The following is a 26,062-nucleotide window of genomic DNA, read 5'->3' as shown; positions in this document are numbered from 1 at the left end:
ACAGCCGTTATTTATCAAATATAACATGTTGAAGGCCGACCAGGTGTACTACTTTAAGCTATTGCAATGGATCAATAAGTACAAGTTACATATTTCCGCAGTGCCCAGCTCAAGTTCATACAGTACCCGAAACCCAAAACGAAAAATGCCGCAAGTTAGAACCAACTATGGAAGGCAAGCATTATCTTTTCAAATAACCAATGCTCTAAACAGAAGAGATATGCAAGTCGACTTTAATAAAGGTGTACATACATTTAAGAAATACTGTAGGAAGTTTCTTGTGAACAGTGACATTATGTTTTCATTCGTGTAAATTACCTCAAAAAGTGCGCTTTGTTCTCCCTTGCCATGCTCCTCACAGCTACTGCAATTTTGATACACGGCTGTGAAATTGTGCTTGGTTTCTGTGTCTTGGTTTTTGTGATGAGTGCCATGGCTATGAATGATGTTGTTGAACGTGCTGACTGATAACTGAATTGCTGTGTTCTGTATTTACGTTGCAGACATTAGGTTGCGCATGTAAATATTTTGTTCCAATTATTTGCTGACTTCATATTCGAGCAGTGACTAGTCTCCCTTTTTAATATTGCCCACTGTCTGAACCTATGCTGTCTGTCTGGCTGAACTTTGTTGATGTATTTTGTCTGTGTATATTGTGCAAGGGGGCCGGGGCCCCAGGCGCTCTGTCGCCTTTAGCCTCGGCCCCCTCTTAGACTGTGTCTGAGGAAACAATAAAGAAAGAAAGAAAGATTACTGTAAGTCGGCTGCTATTAAGTACCGCATGCTTATTGCTTAAAATTGCAGTTCATATCTTATTAGACGCTTGCGGCTTTATTCTATGCGAATTACGAAGAAAGTCCACGCTAACGAGCGGTGCTCGCGTCCCACAATGCATGGCGGCGCACATGCTGTTGTATATGTACGAGTTTGCGAGTACGTACCCAGAGGTGTGTCGTCTCCCTGTAAGATACAAAATGCTATCGACTAGTTGTGCCGTAAATTGGTACCAGCACATTAGCACACGCTTGGCTACGGCAGCACGCTGAACTGCGTATCACGTGTAGAAGCGGTTTCAGTTTCGAGAACTTGGCTTGGCTAAAGACACACTCCTCTTGACTGGTTAATGACTAAACCAGTTGGACAGGAAATCACGTAGCTATGGCTGGAGAAATAATTCATACTTAGTAAGAATGAATCGTAAGAACGTCGGTTTGGTAAACAAAATAATACTTTCTGCCAGCTACGGCAACTTTTGTCGTCTGCCTCCGACTAATGCCGGCGTACAGACCATTTCTTCATGGGCGCCACCATATTGCTACGCAGTGGCGCCATCTATGGGCAGTCGGCATGCTGGCTTGGGCGAGCGCTCAGTTTTGCATGGCAGGTATGCGCTCGGCAGTAGCTTCTGGCGTTTGTTTTCGCGCTCGTGCGGTCTCATATGACGTGGCGTCTTCTACATGGAAAACGGTTCTGTGAGACGTACCGAAGTGGTTTAAGTAGGCATGGCGGGACTTTCTGCTGGCGTTGAGGCGGACGGAGCACGCAGCGCCATGTGTGCGCGCATGTTGGAGCCTACAATCAGCCTCGGATATCAATTGTGTATTTCTGAGTTCTATTCATAACGTGACCTTATTGCAGTATTATCCTCTCGTTCTCAGCTGCGGTTTAGTAGCAATGAACCATACGCAACGATCGTAACAGCGTGGGTACCGTTCTGCTACGATAGGAGCTGTGCTGTTATACTTTGACAAGCGTTCAACTGTTAGCTGCAGATTACATTGCGTGACTACTTGGTTCATGGATGAGGTTTCCACCCATGAACAAAATAGTTTTGGTTAGTAATAACAGCATTAGTGTGAACTATACTTGCCCAGCAAAGCGACCGTTTACGAATCGCGCGAGCATCCTAAGTAGTGGTAAGTGCTGGATTGCAGATGTCTTTGTTCTATATAGCGCATGGTCCAAGCATGCGGCAACAACGTTTATAGATATGTAAACCTTGTACGGCGTGACTATGCAAGGTTGTAGTGCGACGTAAGCCCGTTTTCTCTTTCGTTTTCGAGAAAGAGGATAACCAATTTTTTTTTTTTTTTCGGTTGTGTTCGTTCCGTTCTCTACGACGCACTCACACGTATTACGGAAATTTTGCGCATTCTTTTTATGCGATCGATCTCGGATATTATGACTTTACAGGGCAACAAGGCAATACCTAAGCACATGGCTTATATATGTATCATGCTGGTTCACCAACCGCAGTGATCGCTGTGTTGAGCAACGGCATCGGCCTCATGCAGGAGGCTAGCGTAGACATATAGTGATTTCAAGTCTCCTAGACTTGAAATGCGCGAGAACGATGTCGGTGTATTACAAATATTTGTTAGCGCCTGCCGCTTAGATGTTTCGTGGTTGCCTTATAGGTTGTCCGTACACGAGCATGCGCTTGTTTTAGTCACTACGCCAAGCGATCAGATACTGAGCAGATTTACCATTTCATACTGTCAACACACAGACACCGCTTCTCTTCGTTGAATTAAAACCGATATACGCAAAATAGTTCACAACACATACACACACCGCGGCTGATAATGCGCGTCACATATTTGCGCCCTCAAGAGATATTTCCGCGTACTGTAGTTACCGATGCACCGAAAGGCTTCCCTGACGACCTTATATGAACAGACATTGCGTAAATTTCGCAAAGTACGATTTAAAACATCTCGAAATCGTTCCGCAGCATACGACAGCAATACTTTCAAGCGTGCCGCGCCGGATCGCACAAGCCAGAGAGGAGGAAAGGCTCGCTGCGCACCCTTTCCTCTTCGCCCGTTGAAAGCGACTATGTAATCGTTATCGCGCTCACCTGTGTTTTCAGCATGCTTCCAGTAAACAACATCCTCAGTGCAGATCGGAAGATTCTGATAACAATTGTTCCACAACATTCTTCCCGTTACCACTACATGATTAGACACTCTGACCTGGTAAGCTTTCCATTGCACTAAAAAAACAAGGGTACAATGAAAATTGGGTCAGTCCCTTTAAAGCTCCTCTACGCATCCTATCATCAGAAACCAACAAACAACGATATCACGAACAACATAGGGGAAATTGCATGTACTTGTTAAATGAATTAAGGAAATGATAGATTAATGGAAATGAAAGTGGATGAAAAAACAACTGGCCCCAGGTAGGGCACTAACCCGTCTACGCATTACGCGTGCATCCAACCGAGTTACCGCGGCGCCGTTTTCCCACCTACTTTCCTAGATATTTATATTTATATACTAAAACTCAACCTGAGTGTGTTAGCCAGCATCACCCCTCACGGCCTTGACGGCGGATGTGGAGCATCCTTTTGTCGCATGCGTCACATGTACGTCATCTTTTTGGGTGAAGGCAACTGGTTAGTGATCCTAACTCGATCACCATCACAGCAGCGGCGGCGCCGGCCGCGCGGGACTGTATGGGTTGGGGTCGGGCAAGGAATAAATGGTAGCTGGCCCATGCCGTCGTCCGACTCATCCACGCTGAAGTTGTTGAAGGGAGGGACTTGTGCTCATGGAGGACGACGAATGCGAGATTTATTTACAATATCTACAGGAAGGGTGGAGAACGTTACAGTTCATCAGTCTAGCATGACTGAAAGAGAATGCACCCCGAAGAGCCGGAAACGGCTGCTTAAAAACACTCTGTCCTCCCTAGGTGAGGGAAAACTGCCGTTAAACCTTCGACCAATGGGAGCGTCCAAAGTCATCGTCAACCCGCCTTTGAGGGGGAGGGTACACACTCACTTCCGCACTTTGGTTTCGCTGAACACACCGAGGTGAGAGGGGTCTTGTAGACAGGAGTCTCGACCTGAGCAGGCGCCACTTGATCCCAGAGCTGACACCGTAGTCAGTAGCCGCCGCGTCTGTCCATTGACTGTGACGACCTCTGGGGCCCGTGGGAAAGCACCGCAAAACATCCCCTTCCAGGCGTTCCCCTGCTCCAAGCAAACCGTGAAGGCGACATCGAATCGACTAACAATACACGGCCCGCCGAACGTGACTAGACATGCCGGCGCCGTTTGGCTGTTGAGGTGGCGCATTGTTGTCTTTACAAAGCGAGTCGTCGCAGCGGGCTGGGAAGGGTTCGGAGGTCGCTTCTCCGAAGATCGCCAGCCCCCGCAGGCCAATCGTAACAGGGCAAAAAAACAAAAACCGGAAAGCTGGCATTCGCGGTCGCACGGTAATAAGGAAGTAAACGGTTCTTGCGGATAGAATGAATTCGAATTGCGCGGCGTGCGCACGCTGCCTCTGGAACTATGATGCGTTCAAGCCGTCCGTCCTACTCGCCAGTAGTGAGCAGCTCCACTCAAAAGGCTCGGTATAGTGCGTGCGTACGTGCTCGCACAACGCTTCGCTGTATATATAAATTCCGGCTCGTTGGATCTGCTGCAATTATTCGCATACCTTTTTACGTTTTCTTTTTGCGAAAATGGCTGTACAGGATAAAACAATCATATTCTTCCCATATGTGGTGTTCACACCGTGCTTGTGCTTCACAGTGCAGTGGTCTTCACATACTCCACCCTGTGCTAATGAAATGTTTTTTTTTTTTTTTTTGCTTTTTTACATAACCGATTTTAATGGGTCTTGATACTGCATGTTCTGCAGTTTCACTAAATATGTTCAAGTGGCAAACATTGGCAAGCGTACTAATTGCAATAACAGGGTGTCTACCAAGTTGACATTTCCAAATTCCCTGAGTTTTCCAGGTTTTCCCCGAGTGCCACTGCAAATTTCCCTGAGTGATGCAGAACTATGTTTTATGTCAAGACGGGCTGAAACCATATCGCCCGATGCTGTCACTCTCTAGTAAGCTATAGAAAAAAATTTTAAAAATATACGACTTAATCTCATTTGAATACTAAGGAGTAGTGTTCATGTTATTCAAAAAGAGACTAGAAGGGGGGGGGGGGGGGGTTAGTAAAATGCACAGCAAATAAAATGTCTTCAAAAAAAATGCAAATGGAGTCGGACATTCTCAAATACGAATAAAAAGTAGATGGATATAGAAGCAAGTATTCTCGAATATGAGCTATTGCTATCAATTGATAGCAAGTTCAGTGGTATTAGGCCCGAACTCTGTCACAATTGAGATTCTCTCTCAACAGCTCGTAAGTCAACCTCAGCTGTCCTGACATACTCTCAGCCCGCGCACGACTCTTTAGTGTTGTGTTTCACTGCTTTAACGAGTTTATTTTGGTTTGGATGAGAGACACTAGCAGCTCGGCATTAGCTAAAACTTAATTTTTTGAGCGATGGCTCCTTCTAAACGGCGGCAGCAAGCTTCCTTTCCTGTTTATTCCTCAATGCGTAGGTCATTTCTGTTCTTGTTTGCCTTCCGCCACTCGTTCGCCCCAAAGACCATTTGAAGTATGTTGGTCAGTTGCACAGTCTACGGCCGATTTTTCGAACTCCCAGGGGCCGCGAAAACGTCCGAAAAATCGGCCAGTTGGAAAAAAATAAATGCGTGTCATTTAGTGCCTTTAGGGGCTCAAACCGCCACAGGCACGTTCGAAAACGCTCTGAAGGCCTGTCGGTACACATATTAGGCATATCGGTGCTCGTACTGTGACAGGAAATACCGGGTGCACGCGTGTATAATTAAGGAATACATACTGTGTTCCGTGGCAATAGCCCCTTCCCACGCTTGTTATGCTTCACTGCAATACATTTGGGTATGCTTCACTAAGTAACATTTCTGTACAGACGCGAAGCCGACTTTCGGGAACCGGCATTATGCAACGCACCATGTTTTCCAAGTTTCTAAGCCAATCGCGAGGACCACAAAGGCGGAGTCCGTGCCATTGCTGACAGCAGCTAATTCTTTCAATAAAAAACTCGGCACCCAACGGCAAGAAGCTTCATATCGAATATAGAAGTAGCTAGGCCTAGCGTTGCCGCAGTGGCGGCAACGGCTGCCAGCGGATCTGCGTGCGAGAGTGCCGGTTCGAGGTGACGAAGTAATCAAAATGGCAGCGGTGGTGCCTTCGATTATTGCCGTTTCGGACCTGCGGTCACGGCAAAATGACCCGAAAATCGGACGGCGAAGAGTTCTTGCGTCGGAAATGTCACATGTTCTGATACGTTGACTCTATGGGGTACGTGGCGGTGCCGCGAAGCCGTCCAAATGATCGGGAATCCGGAAAATCAGTCGTTGACTGTACACTGGCAACTCCTCCAGCCGACGACAGAGCGTCAAAAACGATTCATTACGATTCCTGTCTGCTACTCGAGCCAGCATTACCGCGACTTTCGACCCTTTCAATAAAATTGCCGCTAGTTTTCCCTGATAGAGGCCCAAATTCCCTGAGTTTTCCCTGACTTTTTCCAGACTACTCAAAATCCCTGAGAATTCCCGGTTGGTAGACACCCTGAATAAAGTGCACACTTGGGATTTTAGGATGCAACAGGTGCATAATTAGTCGGACAGACTCCAGAAAAGCTTAAATTTCGGAGTGGCTGGGCTCATTCACGTGAATCTGAACACGCTGCTCTCGTTTCTCATGGCTTCCGGACAAATCAATACTGCATGAAGCTTCCAGGTGGATCAAGGGGCAGGAAAATAGGATTTGACCTACCACGGTCGGGCTGGAGCGAGTGTGGCACCTGAAAAAGTAGCCCTGCGCTCCATACCCACCTTGTTGACCTACATGAGCATACGCAGTGGTCATCACCATATTAACATACAACCAAACATGTGTCAAAGAATACTGTTCTCCTTTCACAAACGCAAACTACAAAATTTGCAGGGATGTAGTAGTCCAAGTGCCTTAATTTCCGTGCCAAGAAAATCGGGTTGTCCTCGTTTGTTTTTTATTATGGTAAAACAGTGCAGACAGGACAGCACACCGTCCTGTCCATTTTCACTCGTCCCGTCGTCCGCGCTGTTTCACCATAATGTACATAAACCAGCTAGCCCTGCTCAGAACCCTTAGGTTTCTTTTATTTGCCCCAGATTTGTAAGCTTAAATCTGAAGGTAAAAGCAAAATGTGCATCTCATCCGTTATGTATATTTAATAGTAATTTGAAAGCCCTATACACCCCAACATCAAATTTCCTTTCTTACATGCATGGACATTAAACAAATGTGAAATGCTTCGGTAGATGATTTATGCCATGTTAGCATATGCTATACAGTTGAAACTCGATTTAACAAAGTGATGACGCTCTAATGATCTCGTTAAATCAGGAAGTTGGTAAAATCAAGAGATTCTTCGGTCCTTCGAAATCTAAAATTGTAACGTAGTGACACACAAAAGCTACAGCGGCATTGTATTTGCTGCTAATCCGTCCATCTGTCGCACAAATCATGAAATAACGAAAGCAACCACCGCTGGCCCTACCGAGGCGGTATTGAGTCCGCTGTTCCATGCAAATAAAGCTAGGGCCGTGACTAGGGCACCTAGATGTTTTAACGCGATAGCTTTAGAGCACACACTCAAAGAAAAACCCGTCTGTGTGAAAATTAGAAAAAATTGACGCTTTTTTACTCATTTCAGGAAAAACTTTGTTAAATCGAGTTCGGCCAAGTTAGTTTCGTTAATTCGGGTTGATGACACCATTGAACCCTATGGGTGCCTGCCGGGGAATGGAAATTGCTTCATTATATCGGGAACTTCGTAAAATCAGGTTTCGTTAGATGAAGTTTTAACTGTAGTTTTCCAAAATACCTCATTTATTTAAAATTTACTCGACAGTTTTAGTGATATATTTAGCAAACTTAAATAAAAATTCAGTGGAAATTAGCAACTTTGCTGCCTCAGTGTAGCAACACAGGTAAAGAAATATGGTAAAATTGCTCATAGTACTATGTATATTGACTTGTAAAGCCTTACATCATATGAAAGTTTCTAAATCAGTTTGTTCTGAGCATTAACAAAACCTCATGTGTGTCTTTTATGACCGTTTCGTTATACTGAATCCTTGGCAACTTGCTCAGCATTTTGCTGTTTTACCACCATGCAGTTTGCATGGAGTGTTCGCCCTCATCAGAAACTCTAATGAGGGTTGGTGACATACTGGTAGATTGCTGCCATAAGGCTGCACATGCTATAGAAATCCAGCTTTCCCTCGCGTAGGTGTCTAGACAAGATTTAGAAGGTTACAGTAGGTATGTTTTAAAATCGCATGTGACAAGGAGAGTGTAAGTACAACTTAAAATCATGAGTTGGAAGTGACTCCAAATGTATGACCGTTTTGCAGATTCTCTTCATCACTGCTTGCCATGTGATGTGCAAGAGAGACTCCCAAGGAAGAAAAACAGCACCTGGTTGCAACGATGCTATGCGTAACTTTGAACCATTTGCAAGAACGTTCCAGTGTGACAGTAATGCTCCCATGAACTTGGCCAGCAAGTGCAGTTTTTTTCAAGTGCAAAGCTGAACCCCCTTTTCAATGTTATGAACGCGGAGCACGGTGCGCACGCACATACCCATGTGTGAAATTGACAAGTTGGAGCCCAGAAATGTGACTGCTGCTATTACACTGCAACTGCACTGTAAAGACTATTCAGCGAAAACTTATGTTCAATAAGATCAGTAATATATAAAATCAGCTATACTTTTGTTCCTTGGAGTCTTGCAAATGGAATATTCAGATAATGTATGTCAGACACACTTTGCAACGTCCTGTGTGATTTGAACAAGGGAAAATGTACCTGTGGCTACACGGACTTTATAGCCACGACACACTTCATGGGTAAGTTCCAGCCCTGGTAAAACTGCAGTGGCTTATAAGCTTCACGTTATGTACTCTTGTCAAACAACTGCACGGTCCGGCCACCTTCAATGAACTACTTCTAATTAAGTGCCGAGTATTTCATGCCTTGCAAATTACCTTCGTGTGCGAACTGGCTGAAATAAAGTTGCACCCATACAATGAAACAATCCATCTGCAAAAGATAGAAGTGCTACTATAATACATAGCAACACAGAACAAATGCAATTTGGGCTTATTTGTAGACCATTTGGGAAAGGATGAACAGGATACATCTATAGACATACACAATATGAAGGATTTATGAGGAAATAACACAAGTTAGGGACACTCACAGCACTTCAAGAAAGGGCTTATATAGCTTGCATAAGGGGGCCACTTTAGCTTTAAGTGCAATAGTGATGGCCTAATTTAGCCATCAGTATCAGCAATCTGCTGCTCAGTTTCTTCAGCAAGTTGTTTACTGGATGAATGCTTTAACATCTCATTTTTGTGGACTATTTCCTCTCTAATCAACAAATTTATAAATGCAGGTACAAATAACATCTTGCAAATTCATGTTGTAGTTTCTAAAAAATTATGATTTGGTTATTTCATTACAGTATTATAGAAACAAAAACAACAACCTGATTGAAAGCATTGTGTTTAATGAAATAAGAATGACTATTACATAACTGCAAGCTTTATAATGTTTCACAAATACACTCAATTTTGACAAGCTCACAACATGGTTTGCTGTTTGACAAAATTCCAACAGTGCTCACATGACTAAAAAATTTTGTACTCACAGATACTTTTCCAAAAGAAATGGAAAAGATGATCAAGTGTCTCAGTTAGGACAGATGGCATGGAGTGACCCAGAAACAAAATGTTAGTGCAGCAATGCACCATGGACTCTGACATGGACAGTGAATATATAAAATACAAAGAGGCTCAGCATCGCTTCATAGAATGTGCCTGGAGGTGCAAGGCAAAAAGGAAGTATACAAAAAAAAAAAAAAAAAAAATGTGGCATGAATATAATTGCTGCGCACGCTGATGGTCTGCAGACTGAGTTTGCTGGCATCGCCTGTCATACTACAAGAACTTTTTGTCGCTTGAGCTCAACGTGGGCGGCCGGTTTCTCACCAACAAATTCTATACAGATCATCAGTGCCCTGCTGGCATAGTGCAACTGCACTTTCACAACACAAAGTGAACAGTGCCCAACCAAAAACTGGGATTTATACAGCCTATTTTTTCAGGACCAACTCAGCTTCTCCCTTGGGGGGTAAATCGCAGATGGCAAACAGTACAGATTTAAAGATCACGATGATAGGAAGAGGTGTTTCATGTACACTAGTATGATTGTATCCTAGCATATGATTGATGGACAGGGAAGGAATACATGGATCAGGGGATGGCGACGATGCTGTAGTCTGTTGCCTCCATCTCTCCTTGTTTTGGACATGGACATGGCGGAGGTTATCCTTGGAACAACTAATGTCACTCAGCATGGCATGGATGTACCATGACGCTAACAATAGCATTCTTTGGCGGTTTCCGTTTGCAGAATTTCTGTTTGCTTTAGAGCACTTTTGTGGTCGGTATCTTTGAATGTTTAACGATGACACCATGCTCTTAAGCAAGGGCCCACACTACTTTGTTATGTTGCCCTGATTCTTTCATTCTTAGTTTTCGTTTCTCAAATATATGTCACTGGACAGTCAGCCCATTGGATCCTACAAAATGACGATTCAACGCTTTTTTTCTTGTGGGGCGGTCTTTTGACAGCAAAAGGAGGTTATTCACGGTGTTTTTACTAATGTCCTCGCTGACGCTTTTGAACTGTGGTAGGGAAATAAGTTTCTGAGGTGGCAGCAGATTGAAAGGTGGTAGCATCATCAGACGGTTTTCCAAATCAAGTACTGGTAGTCCTTGTCTGAACACAATGAGGACCGTTTTCTCCTTGTTTGTGCCCAATTACAATGTTGAATAAGTTTCTGCTCCTTTCAATAAACTATATATAACTAGGGATACTTGAATAATGAAATTTTAGAATCAATTAGGAATATTCGAGAAAAGAGACATCCGAATAATGAATGGAATATTTGCTCATTTCTAAACTAAGTGAAAGGTGAAGCTTGCGCGGGAGTCGGTTTGGTTATCTGGAGCACCACGACAAGATCAATAACACAAGGGAACAGCATGTCAACTGATGCACGTACAGTGCTGTATTCGTAGAGAGAAGTGCGATAATATAGCACCCCACATTGATTTAAAGGGATGCACACACAATGAGAATGTCCAAACAAAATCGGAGACAACAAATTCATATATAGTCTGCTTAAAAGTGAATTCTTACTGAGTGACTGAAAATTATTCAGCTAACTTATCTGCCCCATGTGTTTGCACAGAAACTGGTGCCTTTGCGCAACTGCAGCCCTCCTGCAGCAGAAACACTTGAAATGTTCTCCCTCCAGAAGTGTTTGTGTCCCTTATATTCAAACAGAAACAAATATTCCACAATTTCGGATGCTGATTTCTTGAATCAATAGCATTGACAGTTCGATTCATATCTGAAATTTTGAAATTTACACACCCGTATTTATAACCGACACTTGGCGGCATGCTGGATGGTTTAATTTGCAGCGTAGCAAGTAGCCAATACGAGTTGGTTTATGGTAGAAGGAACATTTTTAGAAAGTTGCCACTTTGGTTACCTTTTGTGTCGAGAAATGGGAGGGAGCCAACTTTTTTACATTTCAATGTGAACTTTATGCAAAGTTCGTTGGCATTCAAGTGGTTAGGAAGGTTTTCAGCTTATGATTTTACGATACAGAAGCAGTCATCTATGTACTGCGAAAAACTATGTAGTTAAATGTATGCAGTATTGAGAATTTCCTCAAAGCCATGGTGACCAAAATCGAGGCCTTTGCAAATGTTCTTTTATCTGGCCATAGTATTCAACTTTGAATAAAAATTAAGTACTGAAGAGCTAGAGTTCCAGGAGGTGACAGATCTCATGCACTAGGGAGACCGGACAACCATCACATTCAAGGCACAAACTCAGCTAAATGAAGTCTTTTAAATTCCCTGTCAGGCTCCCATAGACTTCAGTGTACCACAGTTTCCTCCACAGCAAATTACCTTTTGAAAGCTCTCCCAGTTCAATAGAACTTCTTGAGGCGAAGTCACTCGATCTACCAGAGAAGAAACAGAAACACATAAAAACACAGAAACTATATTTATGATGTTATTTAACACTATACTCGATCTCGCAGGTCATTTGCAGTGCTGGCAAAGGTACGAGGCATACAAAGGCAACATCTTTGTGTAGCGGAATATAGTTCCCGGCATAACTGTGATTAATGGCACGATCAGAGAGTTTTGTTTTTGCTCGGTACACGATAAGCTACAGCGATACGCGACATCTTAAAACGTTTGCACATGCACATCATATACGGCAAATTTAGCAGCCGCTGAGCAGATGATGTGGCATGGATGAACACATCTCGAGGGGCATTCAGCCTTCTTATTGGCTAACGAAGTCCTGCAGCTTCCACAGTGCTGCAAACGACTTGTGAAATTGAGTAGAGTGGTCAGGAAAACAAACTCATTTCCCGATTCCACACCCTAAACAGCCATTAAAGTGCAAAAATCATACAAGACCTGCCAAAATCTGGCAAAACCATGGGGGATGCCATTATGTATTATACTCGGCTACTGCTTTGACAAGCTAGCTTTATCCACTGCTAGGGTTCACTGGAAAGCTAATACACTGCTGCTTCACTAATCTCCGACACACTATTCAAGCTCTTTTTTGTCTCTGCCATCATCATCACCAGCCCATTTATGTCCATTGCGGACGAGGGCCTTTCCTGGCGACCTTGAATTACCGCTGTGTTGTGCAAGCTGACTTTATCTTATGCCTGTAAACTTCCAATTTTATCACACCACCTAATTCTCTGATGTCCTGGACTGCACTTCCCTTCCTTTGGCACCCATTCTGCAAGTCTAATAGACCACTAGTTATCAGCCCTATGCATCACATTGCCTGCCCAGCTCCATTTCTACCCCTTAATGTCAAATAGAATATCAGCTACCTGTTTTCTCTCTAATCCGCACCACTGTCTGCCTGTATCAATGTTATGCTTAACATATGTTGTTCCATCGCTCTTTGCACGGTACTGACGCTTTGGCCGGAGTCCAATCTTCATCAGGAAATTATGGTATGGATAAAATGCAATGATTGCACACTTTTTTAAAGCAAAGCTTTCTTTGCCTCTTCCTTCAACTTCCCACTGCTGCTGCTGCTGCTGCACGGCACACCGCGACGCCAGGGGTGAGGGGTATGAGGGCGTTGAGCGTGTGTATACATGACAGGAGCGTGTCAGAGAGGAAAGACAACAGGAGAAACTCATTTTCATCCCACCACGTCACAATGCCCTCTGGAGCTCCCTGGACGTTGCTACATCAGCCTCTTGAAAGCTGTAATTATCCGTGACTCCCCTCAGAAGCATTGCAGAAACTGCAGTGCTTCCCTTTCTGCTAAGGTGGGAGTCCAGAGGGGACGTAGATAGAACTGTAGGGAGGAGGAAGGCGAAGAGGCAGTTCCGATACAAGGGAGTGGGGGGGGGGGGGAGGTGACGCGAGAAGGCAAGGAAACCCTACTACTATACAACAGCGGTTGCGGGGAAACTGGATAAGCTTAAGTTCAAGGTACGGTACGTTGCTGCTGTTTCTGAAAAATAAACACCATGGAAATATGTCAAGCGGACAAACTACGCAAGGTGTGCAAAAGCAGAGCCGCATTAAAGCGCACCGCAGGCTCCAGGCGACACCACGACACTACAGAAGCGGTTGACTGTCAAATCAACACTTCTGTGCCCGCCGCGGTAGCTTTGCAGCTATGGCATTGCTAGAGGTCGCAGGTTTGATCCCAATCGCGGCAGCTGCATTTCGACAGGGGCAAAATAGGAAACACACGGGCACTTCAATTTTGGGACACATTAAAGAACATCATGGTGTCAAAATTAATCCGGAGTCCGCCACTACGGCGTGCCTCTTAATCAGATCATGGTTTTGGAAAGTACAGCCCCATAATCCAAGTTTAATACTTCTGCCACGGTGGGATGTGCCATGTGAGGCTATGACAATGCTCAACCCTCTCAGACATTATGAAATATGGCACACAACAACGCATCAAGCAAACACCTCTCCCTGTGTGTTCCGTGTACTACGCAGACAAACAGCAGTGGTGCACACAAGGTAACGTTTAACATCAACTCACCACTCTCATGTTAAACTAAACATTGAAGAAATTAAGCTTTAGCCGTCAACATCACCGCCAATCGTCAATCAAAGCATCCAGCATGGAAAGCTTCACTTGCATCGAATCCCACAGTGCGTGGATCTGCATAATTTTTTTCAAGGATAGTGGCAAGCTCCACAGTGAGTGCTAATGGCAGTAGCCCCAAGTAAGAAGAGAAAAATTTATTCATAAGAGTAGAAGGCTCGAACATTTGCAGAGGCAGCAACCAGAAGGAAAAAGAAACACTGCCAAGAAAATTGGTATCTCAGCTAGGTCACTGTCAATAACACTGAAATATAAAACCAGCATCTCGAAGGTGCTAGCATTGGGTGCATCCGTGCAATGAAAGAAAACCACCCAGCTGGAGACATGAAGATTTTGACAAGGCACTTTACACCTAGTTTTGTGGAATGAGGACAATGATGATCCCGATCAGTGGAAGCATGACCCAATAAAAGACACTCAACTACATCTGCACGCTGGGCATCAGTGATGACCTCAAGACAAGCGAATGCAAGGTGGTTAAACTAGTTCAAGGAGTGTCATCACAACATCAGCAAAGTGATGTGCAACAACTCTGAAAGTGCGTCATCCTACAATGCACACAAGACGAATATGTTTTATGAGATGTTGGCCAGGGCACATAAATTGAAGGAGCAATGATGACATGAGGGGAAGCAGAGTTAAAAACTGTGCAGAAACCAAGATTGTCAATGTAAGCGAATAGCCCAAACGAACTAACAAACAAATGAACAAACAAATGAACAAGCGAACATTTTCCTTGCAGAGCCTGATGATTGGCTACCAGCAAACCACAAAACTGGACAAAAGAGGCAAAGAAAGCTATTCACTTTAAAAGCACATCATCGTTCTGCTCTGCACAAATATCGATGGGTTGAAGCAGCAGCCTCCACTTTTTCATCGACAAGAGCAGCAAGCCATGCTGCTTTAAATGCATGTGAAGCCTGCTGGCGAAGAAAGTCTCAAATAGCTGTTTGTGGATGGTATGGTATGATATGGTATGAAGAACTTTATTTAATGTCCTGAAGATCAACCCTTAGGTTGACGCAGGCGGCTCCCACGTCGGGACAGTAAGGTTTAACCTTATCGCCGTATCGTGGGCCTTCTGGACGGCCTTTACTTGATCAAAAAAAACTCCACTGTGTAGGACTCGCCGCCACCAGTCTCTCTCCTTGTCACAGTCTGTGAAAGTCACAGGACACTGCCAAAGCATGTGATCCAGAGTAATGATGCCATTACACTTCTCGCAGTTGATTGGTACCTCTCTTTCAGGATCCAGCTTGTTAATAAAGTTTGGACTTGGATAAGTTCTTATCTGCAACAATCTCAGAGTCACCGCTTGATCTCTATTGAGCTTAGCGTGTGGCACTGGGAGTTCCCTTCTGTTCATGTAGTAATGCCTCGTGATTTCATTATATGCAAGTAATTGGTCCCTGTTCTCCTCCTGTATATTATTAAGGTCCTGGTCGCGTAGTGTACGGATAGTAAGTCCTCGTGCAGCTGCATTAGCCATCTCGTTTAAATTCTTCCGAGATGGATCGACAGACCCCATGTGCGAAGGAAACCAGCGTATTTCGATCCCTTGGCTGTCCAACTCACCGATCAGCTGGGCAGCCCTTTTGGTTACAAAGCCATTGGTAAAGTGTCTAATAGCCATCTTAGAGTCACTGTAAATCTTCGTCCACTTATTATTCCTTAAAGCCAATGCTATCGCTACTTGTTCCGCAACTGTCGTGTCTTTAGTCATGATTGCAATAGCATCCCGAGTGAGACCATCTGCATCTACCACTACTGCCGTAAAGGCTTTCTTTCCTTTGACCCATGCAGCATCTACAAAAGCCGCATGTTCTCTGTCGTGTTCTATCTCTTGCAGGAGAGCTTTGGCCCTTGCCTTTAGTCTTTCCAGGTTGTGCACCGGGTGCATATTTTTGGGGAAAGAAGTCGTCTTGATTATCTCTCTTATGCTACCTTTTAGTTCTACTGTGCCTCCTCCTGAAATTTTGGATTCGGTTGGGCACCACCTTACCTCTTCTATTATTGCTCTACCTGGCCTTGTTCCAGAGAGCCTCTCTCTGTGGGCAATTTGCTGAGCTTCAATTATCTCGGCTATTGTGTTGTGGCGCCCCAGTTTCATTAATTTATTATCTGGCGTGTTAATCGGTAACCCCACTGTTGTTTTGTGGATGCAAGCCACTTTTGTTCACTGGCTGATTGCATTTGACAAGGATATTAAGAGGGAAACCCGCAAGGTTTGTTTGGTTGTGAACTGTTCGGCACATGACATGGACATTCTCGAACTGATGATTGTTAAGTAAAATTTTTTCCACCTAAAAGCACTTCACTCATCAACCTCTATATCAAGGTTTAATCCAGTGTGTGGAGCATGCCCCCCATTCAACACTAATTGAGTGCATTTGGCCGTGCCACCAAAGTAAGCTTGTTCATGGGAGTGCAGATATTACGGCTGCCTGGATGTCGATGCGGCACGAAGCTATAAACTATTTTGTGCACGTGGAGTCTCAACCTGAAAATCAGTCCCCGACTAGTCCAAATGACGATGCATAAGTCCGCAATGAAGGCGATGTTGGCCAGGAGTTAGCCCCAGGGACAACCAGCAGTGTTCCTGACAGAGTTGCCATATGGCATCGTAACTCCACGACTATGTGGACACTGACATGGACTTGATTGACCATGAGGAGCTGAATGACAATATCTTTAAATGCTTTCGTGATGCTCCCATCACGCATAATGTACACAGCGCATTGCAAGTGATGGACTCATTTGACACAGTCCACTGCATTCTTGGCGCTCACGACGATGACATTGCAATGCAGCTCCTCATCGGCTGAAAGCAAAGCATTCAGTCGCTGCTGGCGCAAAAGCATAACCAGGCGAAATTATTTATGGAAATAAGCAGCTGCTAGATACTTGATTTTCACAGCAATAAAATTCCCACATTTTTTTTCCACAACCCATGAATTTCATTGTTGCGACATTTTACTGTATTTTTAACATCAGGTCAAATAAGAACTGCAGACATGGAAAGCTGCCTTTCCAGGAAGTGGTAATATAATCCAGCAAAAGTGCGTGGATGCTGACTGCACTAGAGAACATGAGAAGTCACAATTAGGCGCAGATGAATTCAGCATAGAATTTCATACAATAATTACTACAGGGAACTCTGGCACTAGTGTCTAGGGGAGCTGCAACGGGAGCGGTTAAACCAGCATTGGAATTATGGGAAGTAGATGGATTTGCCTAAATTTTGTCCTTCTGACTTCAAACAGCTTCGAGACTTTGAAAACTAATTTTCAACAATGTACCACGTCATAAACAAACATTATTAAAATTGTACGATGGCAGGATTCAAACACACTACCTCTAGCATAGGCGCCCAATATTGAAACCATTACAACACGGATGCATCAACAAACGACATGCAAGGCCCTTACGAATTTATCGCAGGCAAGCTAGTGCCTTGACACGCTTGGCATGTTTTGATTTGGCCACCTTGACAAGCTGAACCGCTGCAATTAGTAGCGATTGTGTGTGTTTGCAGTGTCCTCTGCACTTTGAAAAATATAGATTGCTCTGAAATTTACGACAATGAAGGTGTACAAAGCATAAAAAAACAAATCCACAAGAATGTCTGAATCCACAAGCACGAAGATCAGACAAAATCATGCACTTCCCATCATTCCCATGATGGCTCAACGATTCAAGCGCCAGAGTTACCTCTGATATATTGTAGGAAACTCTATAGAATTCAGGGTTTGTGAATTTTTGATAGGCCACAGAATGCTTGCACTCTGCTCCTCCATACTAAAGGGACACAAAGAAAAATATTAAGCTCCAAGTTAGGTTGACAGATGACTTTCTGTATGCAAATTTCCAAATTTGTTGCATAAAAAATTGCCAGTGAAGCTCTCTCTGCTGCTTCTCAATTTGAATCACCTATGCTGCAACAGACGAGTTGACATAATCACTACGCGAGCTCCCTCTCTGCCACTTTCTGTGACTCAGCCAGTGTGCCAACATGAAACGACAGGTACCATCGTCTGAAATAGGAGACGCCAAGCCAATCTGCCATTTTCTTGCTTACAAAAGCTCTGTCCTCACTACGAATGATGAATTTATTACAGCAGCCTAATCTTTTAATCTAGCTTGCCTTAATATGTTATTTTAGTGTCCTTTTAGCTGCCATTCAAGGTTCCAAAAATTGGGGTGTTTATGAAAGATCTTGGGCATGTTCGAGACTTACTGGGTTCTTGAGGTGGGGTCCTTTTGTTTTTCATTTGCTCGACTGTTCTGTAATATTAATACCTTCTTGCAGTCCTGTGTGTTGAAAAGAACTATGCTGTTGTCCCTTGTCCTCTGCGGAAATTGTTATACTCACGACAACTTTCTGTTGTAATGAAGAGAAATCTACAGCGGTGTAGCTTTTGTATGTGTTACTGCACCAAGTAGTCTGGCATGGCTTGACAGCAATTCCTTTGGCTTATCAGGGTAGGTAGTGAATCAGCATAGCTTACTACTTGCAATAGCGTTGCATTTCCTAAGACATGGAACAAAGCGAAAAAATATTTACTGCACAGTGGTGCATGTTGGTAGGTCTTATTTTAATATAAACGCTATAGTAAATAAGATGTTTGTTTTTAATTCCCAGCTTAAAGAAATGCAAATAATACTGAGAGACTATTTTGAGGAAGGCTGTCGACTGTGTAGCTTTCCTTTCACTGCCAATAAATGTTTTCCAGAAATTGGAATTTTTCCCAGTGAGTAGCAGGGGAAATACTGCCAATGCTCCAATTTATCACCCACCCCTTTCAGGGAGAACTCGGCAACTATAATGGTTAACTTAATAAAAAATTTGCAATTACATTATTTTTCTGCAATTCTCAGGTGTTATATTATGGTGTGGGCAAATATTCGAAAGAAATGCAAAGTAGAATTTCAGAAAATAGCACATTTATAGTGTGCGGTTGACAAAAATGGGCTGTGGGAGATGCCATCATAATGTGGATCACACGGCTTTTCGTCAGCACGACATGACCCTCTTGATGCCGTCATAAGAGGAGAGATCCGAGCTTCAGATAGCCACATCATCACATTTCACCGTGCAAAAACAAAAGCAAAAGATGCGAGTGAAAAGAGGAAACCCTACTGTCACTATTTGTTACTGATGCCTTGGTGCACAGGAAGTGCAGCTATTGGCTGACGCATATTTGAATCGCTGGCACGCATTTCACACAAATTTTGACAGCAGTGTCCTGTTCTTTCTCTCGGTAATGTTTGGCGATTGCATTAGGCAGTGTCACTGGCTCACCTTTCTTCCATTAATGCATCTAAAGTGCAAAATTGTTAAATGTGCCATTCAGAAATGAAAAAATAGTCAGATAAAAAAAAGAAGAAAGCTTCAGAGCCAACACACATTTTGGAATCTCTCTGACGTTGCTTATGTAAAATGGTTAATTAAATGCTTTACAACTAACAGCGATGTGCTCAATTTTGTTCGCTTTCGTCCCATACATCTAAATCTCAGGGAATGTTTATGTTTATCTGCCACAAAGGTCACAATTTTATTGTCATGCAATTTTTATGTTTATGCACTGCATTGTTCAAAAGCTATGCCGAAATTCAAACTCCAAATCTGGTGGATGTACAGTGTGAGACGCATACGGAGCAATGTCACAAGGGCGAAGGGTGATGTATGATGCTTGTTAAAAGAATAGTCATGACAGATGTATGCACAGAAAAGTACGACACGCATCAAGCAATTTTTTAAGGATTGTGTACCCATCCTGGAGAATTAGCAAAGAACATGCACACCCCCTATGGTGCATATCAAATGGCTAAATCAAAGTAAAGTAAACCAAAGAATCTGTGAAATATAATGCACAATTCTATTAACAAATCAGTGAGCTTCAGAGATATCGGTGAGCCAACTTAAATTGAGGTTTTATATAGGAATCGTAGTAGCAGGACATAAGGGGGAGGGGGGGCAGGAGATGCACACCCCATCTGCCCTCACCCCTAGCGTACTCCTCTACTCTGGCCGTGGCTGCGAATGGCTGTCCATGCAACTGAGCGCATACGCAGTCCATGTTCCGTATCATGGAGGTAATCTGCAACCAAGTGCAAAGGGCAAGTCGAGAAGACTAATGCCTTGATGCGCATGTAACCTCAAGTCTCCAAGACGCAGTGAAGCGATAGGTAGCATGAATTGTTCGAACATCGCTGTCGGCATTCTTCATCAACCTAGCGTTGTGACAGTGAGTGTTCACGGTCACTCAGAGAAAAAAATTGTGGGGTTTTATGAGGCAAAACCATGATCTGATTATGAGGCACACCGTAGCGAGAGACTCCGGAATAATTTGGATCACCTTGGTCACCAGATACCATCCACCAGGAAAGTTCTGGGAATTTGTGAAATTATTATTTAATGTGCACCTAAATATACGTACACCGGTGTTTTCACACTTCATGGTCACTCAGGAAGACCTCTACATATTTGCCTCTGCATGTGTGACACCGAGCTTGTTAATTTATTTAGCAAGCAAATGTTTAATGCAATCTATAGAGCCACTAAAACTATGAACCTTACTTTGTGCAATATCTATGTTATCACCATGAATGCTTTGCCTCTCAGACGAAACTGTGGCTTTTTTTTTCCTCTACAAAGACAAATTATTCGCAACTTTTTACTTTTGTTTTTAATTTGAAGGCACCATCTTATGGTGGCTGCGAGCACTAAGCAGGGCCAGCCATGGCGTCCCAAGATTTACGGAACCGCACAACACAACACACAAAACCTTGAATGCTGTGAGCCACGCCGATGCATTGCTCTTAATGCAATCTGCATAGCAAGCCCCGGTGCTCACAATTGCGCAATTACGGACTGACCTTCTTGCAATTTGTTTATAAGTGCTCACTGATAAGATACCATGCACCATGAAAGTTTTGGGAATTTGTGAAATTATTTTTACTACTGCAAATTTAAAACCTCTAATAACGAAATAGCCGATTTAACAAAGTTTTTTGCTGCAAGTATTACGACTGTTATATTGATTTGACTGTATAGGTCATTTCGCGGGTACTTTCTTGCAACTTTTTCATATATATCCACAAATATATCCGCTGACATAGCAACAGACAGGCAGCCGCGCCAAACTCTGGAAAGTAAACAAAGGAAGCTTCACTTAAAAAAAAAAACTTATTTACATGCGTATCCACCTCCTCCCCCTCCAACCATTTCATTAACAAGATGTCCACCCCTCAAAAATTTGAGAACACTGCTGGACATATATGCTTGTCTCCTGCTAAAGGTCCTTGATTGCACATACCGTATTTACTCGCACAATGAATGCACTTTTCCCAAAAAATATGCGGAAAGTTGGGGGTGCATTCATTATGTCGAGTAACATTTTGAGTGATAATTTTTTTTCCACGGCTGCCTCTAAAAAGTCAGTTTCGCCCGAAATGCAAACCATCGATTGCGATAGCAAATGTGTAGACAATTACACGAAGTAAGGATAGTAGTTTTATCGGCCATATAAACTTGCAAACATTCACTTCAATGCAAAATGAGCGGTGAAAACGCAGCACGCACAAAGGTATGAGCCCACCATCAACTCAGCCCGCAACGCAGCAGCTGCACAGTGTACAGTTGCTGGCTGCCAGAGTAAAATACTGCGCATCCCGCCTCCTCCCAGCGCCATGCGTGTGATGGAAGACTGCTTGTTTCCTTCCCGCTTTCTTCAGTTGTACGCGGGAGATTAAGCCACGATCGTCGGCGCCCCTCAGGCGCAGTTGTGCAATACGCAGTTGCTGCTAGAGTACAACGCTGTCCCCCTGCCCGAGGCCTTTTGTGTGACAAAATACTCGCGCGAGATTGAGCCGTGACCGTTGGCTGCCCTCACATACTTTCACTCACACTTACACCATACGGCGCTCGGCGACGGCGGCAAAAAAGCACCTGGAGCGTCCATATAATTATCGCAATAAAAGTAGGAGACGTCCAACAAGGCGTTGGACACAGTCGTACCCACTGTATGCCATATCAGACGCCGAATCGTACCATGCGTCTCCTACTTCATGGCAGCAAGTTCAGGGTACATCATTATGCGAGAAAAAGAAAAAAAAGACCACATTTCTTGAATGGAAAAGTGGGGGCTGTGTTCCTTATGCGACTAAATAAGGTATTTCATCAGGAGACAAGTCCCATTTTCTTTTGTGGTTGCAAAAGGAAGCGGCAATCCCTATTCAGAAGATGCCAGCAATAAAATTGCCTTTTAAAAAGCGAAATCCTACAATGATTCAACCCTGGAAAAATCTATAACCGGAGTCAGGATGCATACGTAACACACAAAACAACAATCTTTCCAAGGATAAATTGCACTGTTCATATGTTCACAACCTGCGTTTCATGACAGGGTAGATGGAGAGAGAGAGAGGCTATTCACAACAGCAGCCTCTGCAGCATTAGACAGTTTTAACAGAATGTCTTTTCCTTGCTGCTCCACTAGTGTACACCCTCTACGCCCCAGCGGTTGAATAGAAAAAAACAAATTTTTGCCGAGCATTCACGCATTCGGCGGGCATGCCGTCACATACTGTGCCACTTGGTGGTAGAAAATGAAACAGCAGAACGTATATAGCAAATTCAAGTTTATCAGTGCCAAGCGGTGATATACTTTTTAACGCTGCAATTTTTTAAACAAATGATGATTCTTCTTTTTTTTTTTTGAACCCGGGCAGATGCATTGTCACCCGAAGGCTGCGAGACTGGCCGAGTCGAAGGCACTTGATAGTCCACTTGTGTACCTGTCAACAAATCGTTGTATTCCCAACTGCATTTTTTGCGCCAAGTTTTACCCTAATCTCGTTTCGTTAGGCACTCTGTCAAAAACGCAAAGTATCTCCCAAGCATATCAGCTGACCTGTGGCAGTGGCGGCAGCCATTTTGTATTTTCGTTGGTCAAGCTCACCACGCTTGCGCGCTCCTCTCTTGTTCATGCCGCTTGGCGAGCTCTCCAGCGGAATGGAGGCACCCTTCCACTCACACGCTCGCGGCACAGTATTCAGCACATGCACACTTGCATTCCCGCTCGCTAGTAGAGCCGAGTGCAGAGATTGTTCTGCTAAAACTATTACTATGTTGAACTTGCATTGATTTGACTCCGGTTAATTAAATTTTTTTTGTTATTTTGATACCAACCAAATGTCCTGGCCGGTGCCTATACATTTATTTCTATAGGCCCAAACTTTAATTATTTCAATCCTAAAATTGGTCTCGACTTGGATAATTCAAACGTGACTGGTCAGCACGCATGCACCTGACCCCAACGGTGACCATAATAGTGATTCCATTAGCGGCAGAGTCTGTCTCGGCAGTGATCATGGGACAGTGAATGTCTCGCACACATCCATTTACACAAAAAATGCAAATTTTTAGCCTGCCCAGCGTGATTTTCAAGCAAATGGTAGCTCACCAATTAATAATTACAGTATTTACCCGATTGTAATACACACCTTCTTTTCCAAGATTGGTCCGAAAATTGACTGTGCGGTGCCATTTGGATACTAAATGAAAACCATGTTAGCAATCACAACAGCCTAATACCAGAGCCAGCAAAGCCAGTGTCATCGCCATTGCCATCACAAGTCGGCTACAGAGAAAGTTCTTGTATGGCTTAAGACAACAATAATGAGTCGCTTTCAATCATCAATTACGAAAGCGCATTCAAACAATGTTATTTTACATGCTAAGCTAGCAGAACAAGTCCTGTCACATGTTTTTGGTGTTCCAGAGAACCACCAGGGTCGCAGGATGAACTAGCAAAGTGGTTAGTCTAGGTGTGGGTTATCATCCCATTTGTGATTATCGCAGAGTCGTTTCATAAATGCAGAAGGTCCAACATGTAATGTAGTGGTTCATGGCCAGACAAGCACGTTGTGGTTCATGGACAGTGATAAACTGCTGTCTGAGAGTGATGACGTTGGACATTTAGGGCAAATAAAGTTCCATTCTGTAAAGGTGAAATTCGCTGGTTTCATCTTCTGTTTTTTAGTAGTACAAGATTTTTTTATTGATTTAAATGAAAACAATACATCACAAAACTGTTGGGCCAATAGCTAAAGCAAGTGGAAGCCCCTACTTTCATACATTAATAGCTCATCACGATAAAGATTAAGAGATAATAGAAACAAGCACTATGAAAAATGTAGTACATGTGGAATTATATCCTTGCCAATAAAATGCATTTAACTGCAAGTTTGAAATTTTTAGCCACTTTAGTGCTAAGTAGCAATGTATTCCAGATATTCACACTATAAAATTGCCACGACCACTGACATCAGGAGTGGCAGAGAGATTGAAATTTAGGTTGCTCGCCTATCTAGTGCTAGAGGTTGGTATATTAAACAGGCTTAATGTCAAGTGGGTAGTTGTTTATGATGCTATGGTCCGTTACATGACACCTTTAATCCAAATACAAGTAGAAATGGTAGTATGCAGGAGTTCTTGAAAAAGTGGTCTGCTTCAATTGTATATGCTAGGGAACTTCACAATCCGCAAGGCTCTTTTTAGAGTGCAGCACTTAGGCGGCCGTTCCTGCAGCGAGCACCAGCATCGGCATAACTGAGTGAACGAGCAGAACAGTGAAGGATGAATGAGCAACACAGAGCGCAGCAGGCAATAAAAGGCGGCGATGGTGAAGAAAGCGAGAGTAAAGCAGAGAAGGAGGAAATGTCGCAAGCATGTGAAGAAAAGCGTAGTACCACGCGAGACGTGTTCTGTGACAAGCGCTACACGATGGTGCCAGAGTACCACACGTCGGCTATTCACTCCTCTATCTTTCTTCAGTCACTGCTTTTCACCGGCCAATAAATGTTAAACGTTATCCCTCGACACGACACACCTGCATGTATTGAAAGTTTCTCAAATTTTATCAATAGTTCTATCCGTTGGCTGTGTCACCAAAGCTTTTTGCAATCCGATTGTATGCATGACGCAAATTGTGTAGTACTTTCTGGAAGCCACGCAGGCACCAGCGATTACAATGTAATCTTCAACGAGTCATGTATAAAAGCCGACGCGCTTGAACCGCAGATCCGATTTTCGACGATTGCCAACTCCGCTCGCCACTATCTTTGTGCTAGAGTGTTACTTTGTTTTACTGGGCACAAGTTCACCTAATAAAGAGTTAAATTTGTAAATCACACTTTTGACACTGTGTTGTTCTTCACTGTCCCTTCCACGTGACAATATAATCATAATACAAAATAGTGACAGCCAGTTTTTTCTAAACAATGAGCAACGCAACTGGTGGAAGTGCTTCATCTGCCACAGCTGCTAAACTGCTAAACGCAGCTGCCACTCCCCTGCCTCAGGATGATGAAATGCTATTTGGGTAAAGGAGTGTGCGAATATTAAAATTTTCGAATATGAATCAAATACTAATACTTAGCTTTGAATATCAAATAATGATATGCACATGCATTTATTAGAAATTTCGGTTAATTTGTAATGTTGGAACCTTGCTATTCAGGGGCTGGTTTTCTGGCAAAGTTTAGACGTCTAGTGGCTAAGTGTGCTTTACAGGCGAAATTTCGCTAGCAGCACGAAATTATAAAATGCAATATGAAATCGCCCCAATATTCTTAGAGTAGATAGAAACAAATGCTAAGAACCATGTTTGCTCCCGCACAGCGAACAATGTATTAGATTTGGTCCAAATATTCGTATGAAACCGAATATTAGAACATTTTCGAATATCCATTTTTTGAAGCGAGTACGAATATTAAAAAATATAATATTCAAACTTTTCAAATATTCACTCTCCTAGTTAAAAGTATGTAACCTGGAACGTGTATTGGTTCAGCCCTTTTTAACCAAGTTTCGGATAAGGCTATTATGTCAAACTTGAAATCATGCTCTGATAGGAATGCCAGAGTAGCTTCTCATTATTACGGAAACGTCGAATATTA

General features: G+C 43.4%; 2 protein-coding genes across 10 annotated transcripts in view; one reads left to right on the top strand and one right to left on the bottom strand.

The window, feature by feature from the left end:
• LOC126547387 (uncharacterized) overlaps window positions 1-8,613 on the top strand; it is a 63,347-nt gene extending 54,734 nt beyond the window's left edge. For both annotated transcript variants that reach the window (XR_011894961.1, XM_050195374.2), the window contains exon 2: window positions 8,248-8,613. Coding sequence is in view for 1 of the 2 variants with exons in the window: in XM_050195374.2 (XP_050051331.2) it covers window positions 8,248-8,427 (180 nt within the window). In the remaining variant the exon portion in view is untranslated. The remainder of the gene's footprint in view (window positions 1-8,247) is intronic.
• The window catches only part of U4-U6-60K (U4-U6 small nuclear riboprotein factor 60K), a 107,952-nt gene that overhangs the window by 5,447 nt on the left and 76,443 nt on the right, over window positions 1-26,062 (bottom strand). For 2 of the 8 annotated variants that reach the window (XR_008609031.2, XR_011894959.1), the window contains exons 16-17: window positions 11,890-11,942; window positions 8,881-8,935 (exon numbers count right to left, since the gene is read on the bottom strand). The exons of 1 other annotated variant lie outside the window; for it this stretch is intronic. The gene's annotated coding sequence lies outside the window, so the exon portion shown is untranslated. Of the gene's footprint in view, window positions 1-2,860; window positions 2,996-8,880; window positions 8,936-11,889; window positions 11,943-22,724; window positions 22,898-23,605; window positions 24,714-26,062 lie in introns of those variants that run through there. 5 more of the 8 variants (XR_011894945.1, XR_008609032.2, XR_008609030.2 and 2 more) reach the window with 5 other exon arrangements.

The sequence above is a fragment of the Dermacentor andersoni genome, chromosome 1 (genome assembly GCF_023375885.2).
Source record: "Dermacentor andersoni chromosome 1, qqDerAnde1_hic_scaffold, whole genome shotgun sequence".
Taxonomy (NCBI): Eukaryota; Metazoa; Arthropoda; class Arachnida; order Ixodida; family Ixodidae; genus Dermacentor; species Dermacentor andersoni.
Note: the sequence above shows the minus strand (reverse complement) of the source record. Positions and strands in the feature narration are given on the sequence as shown.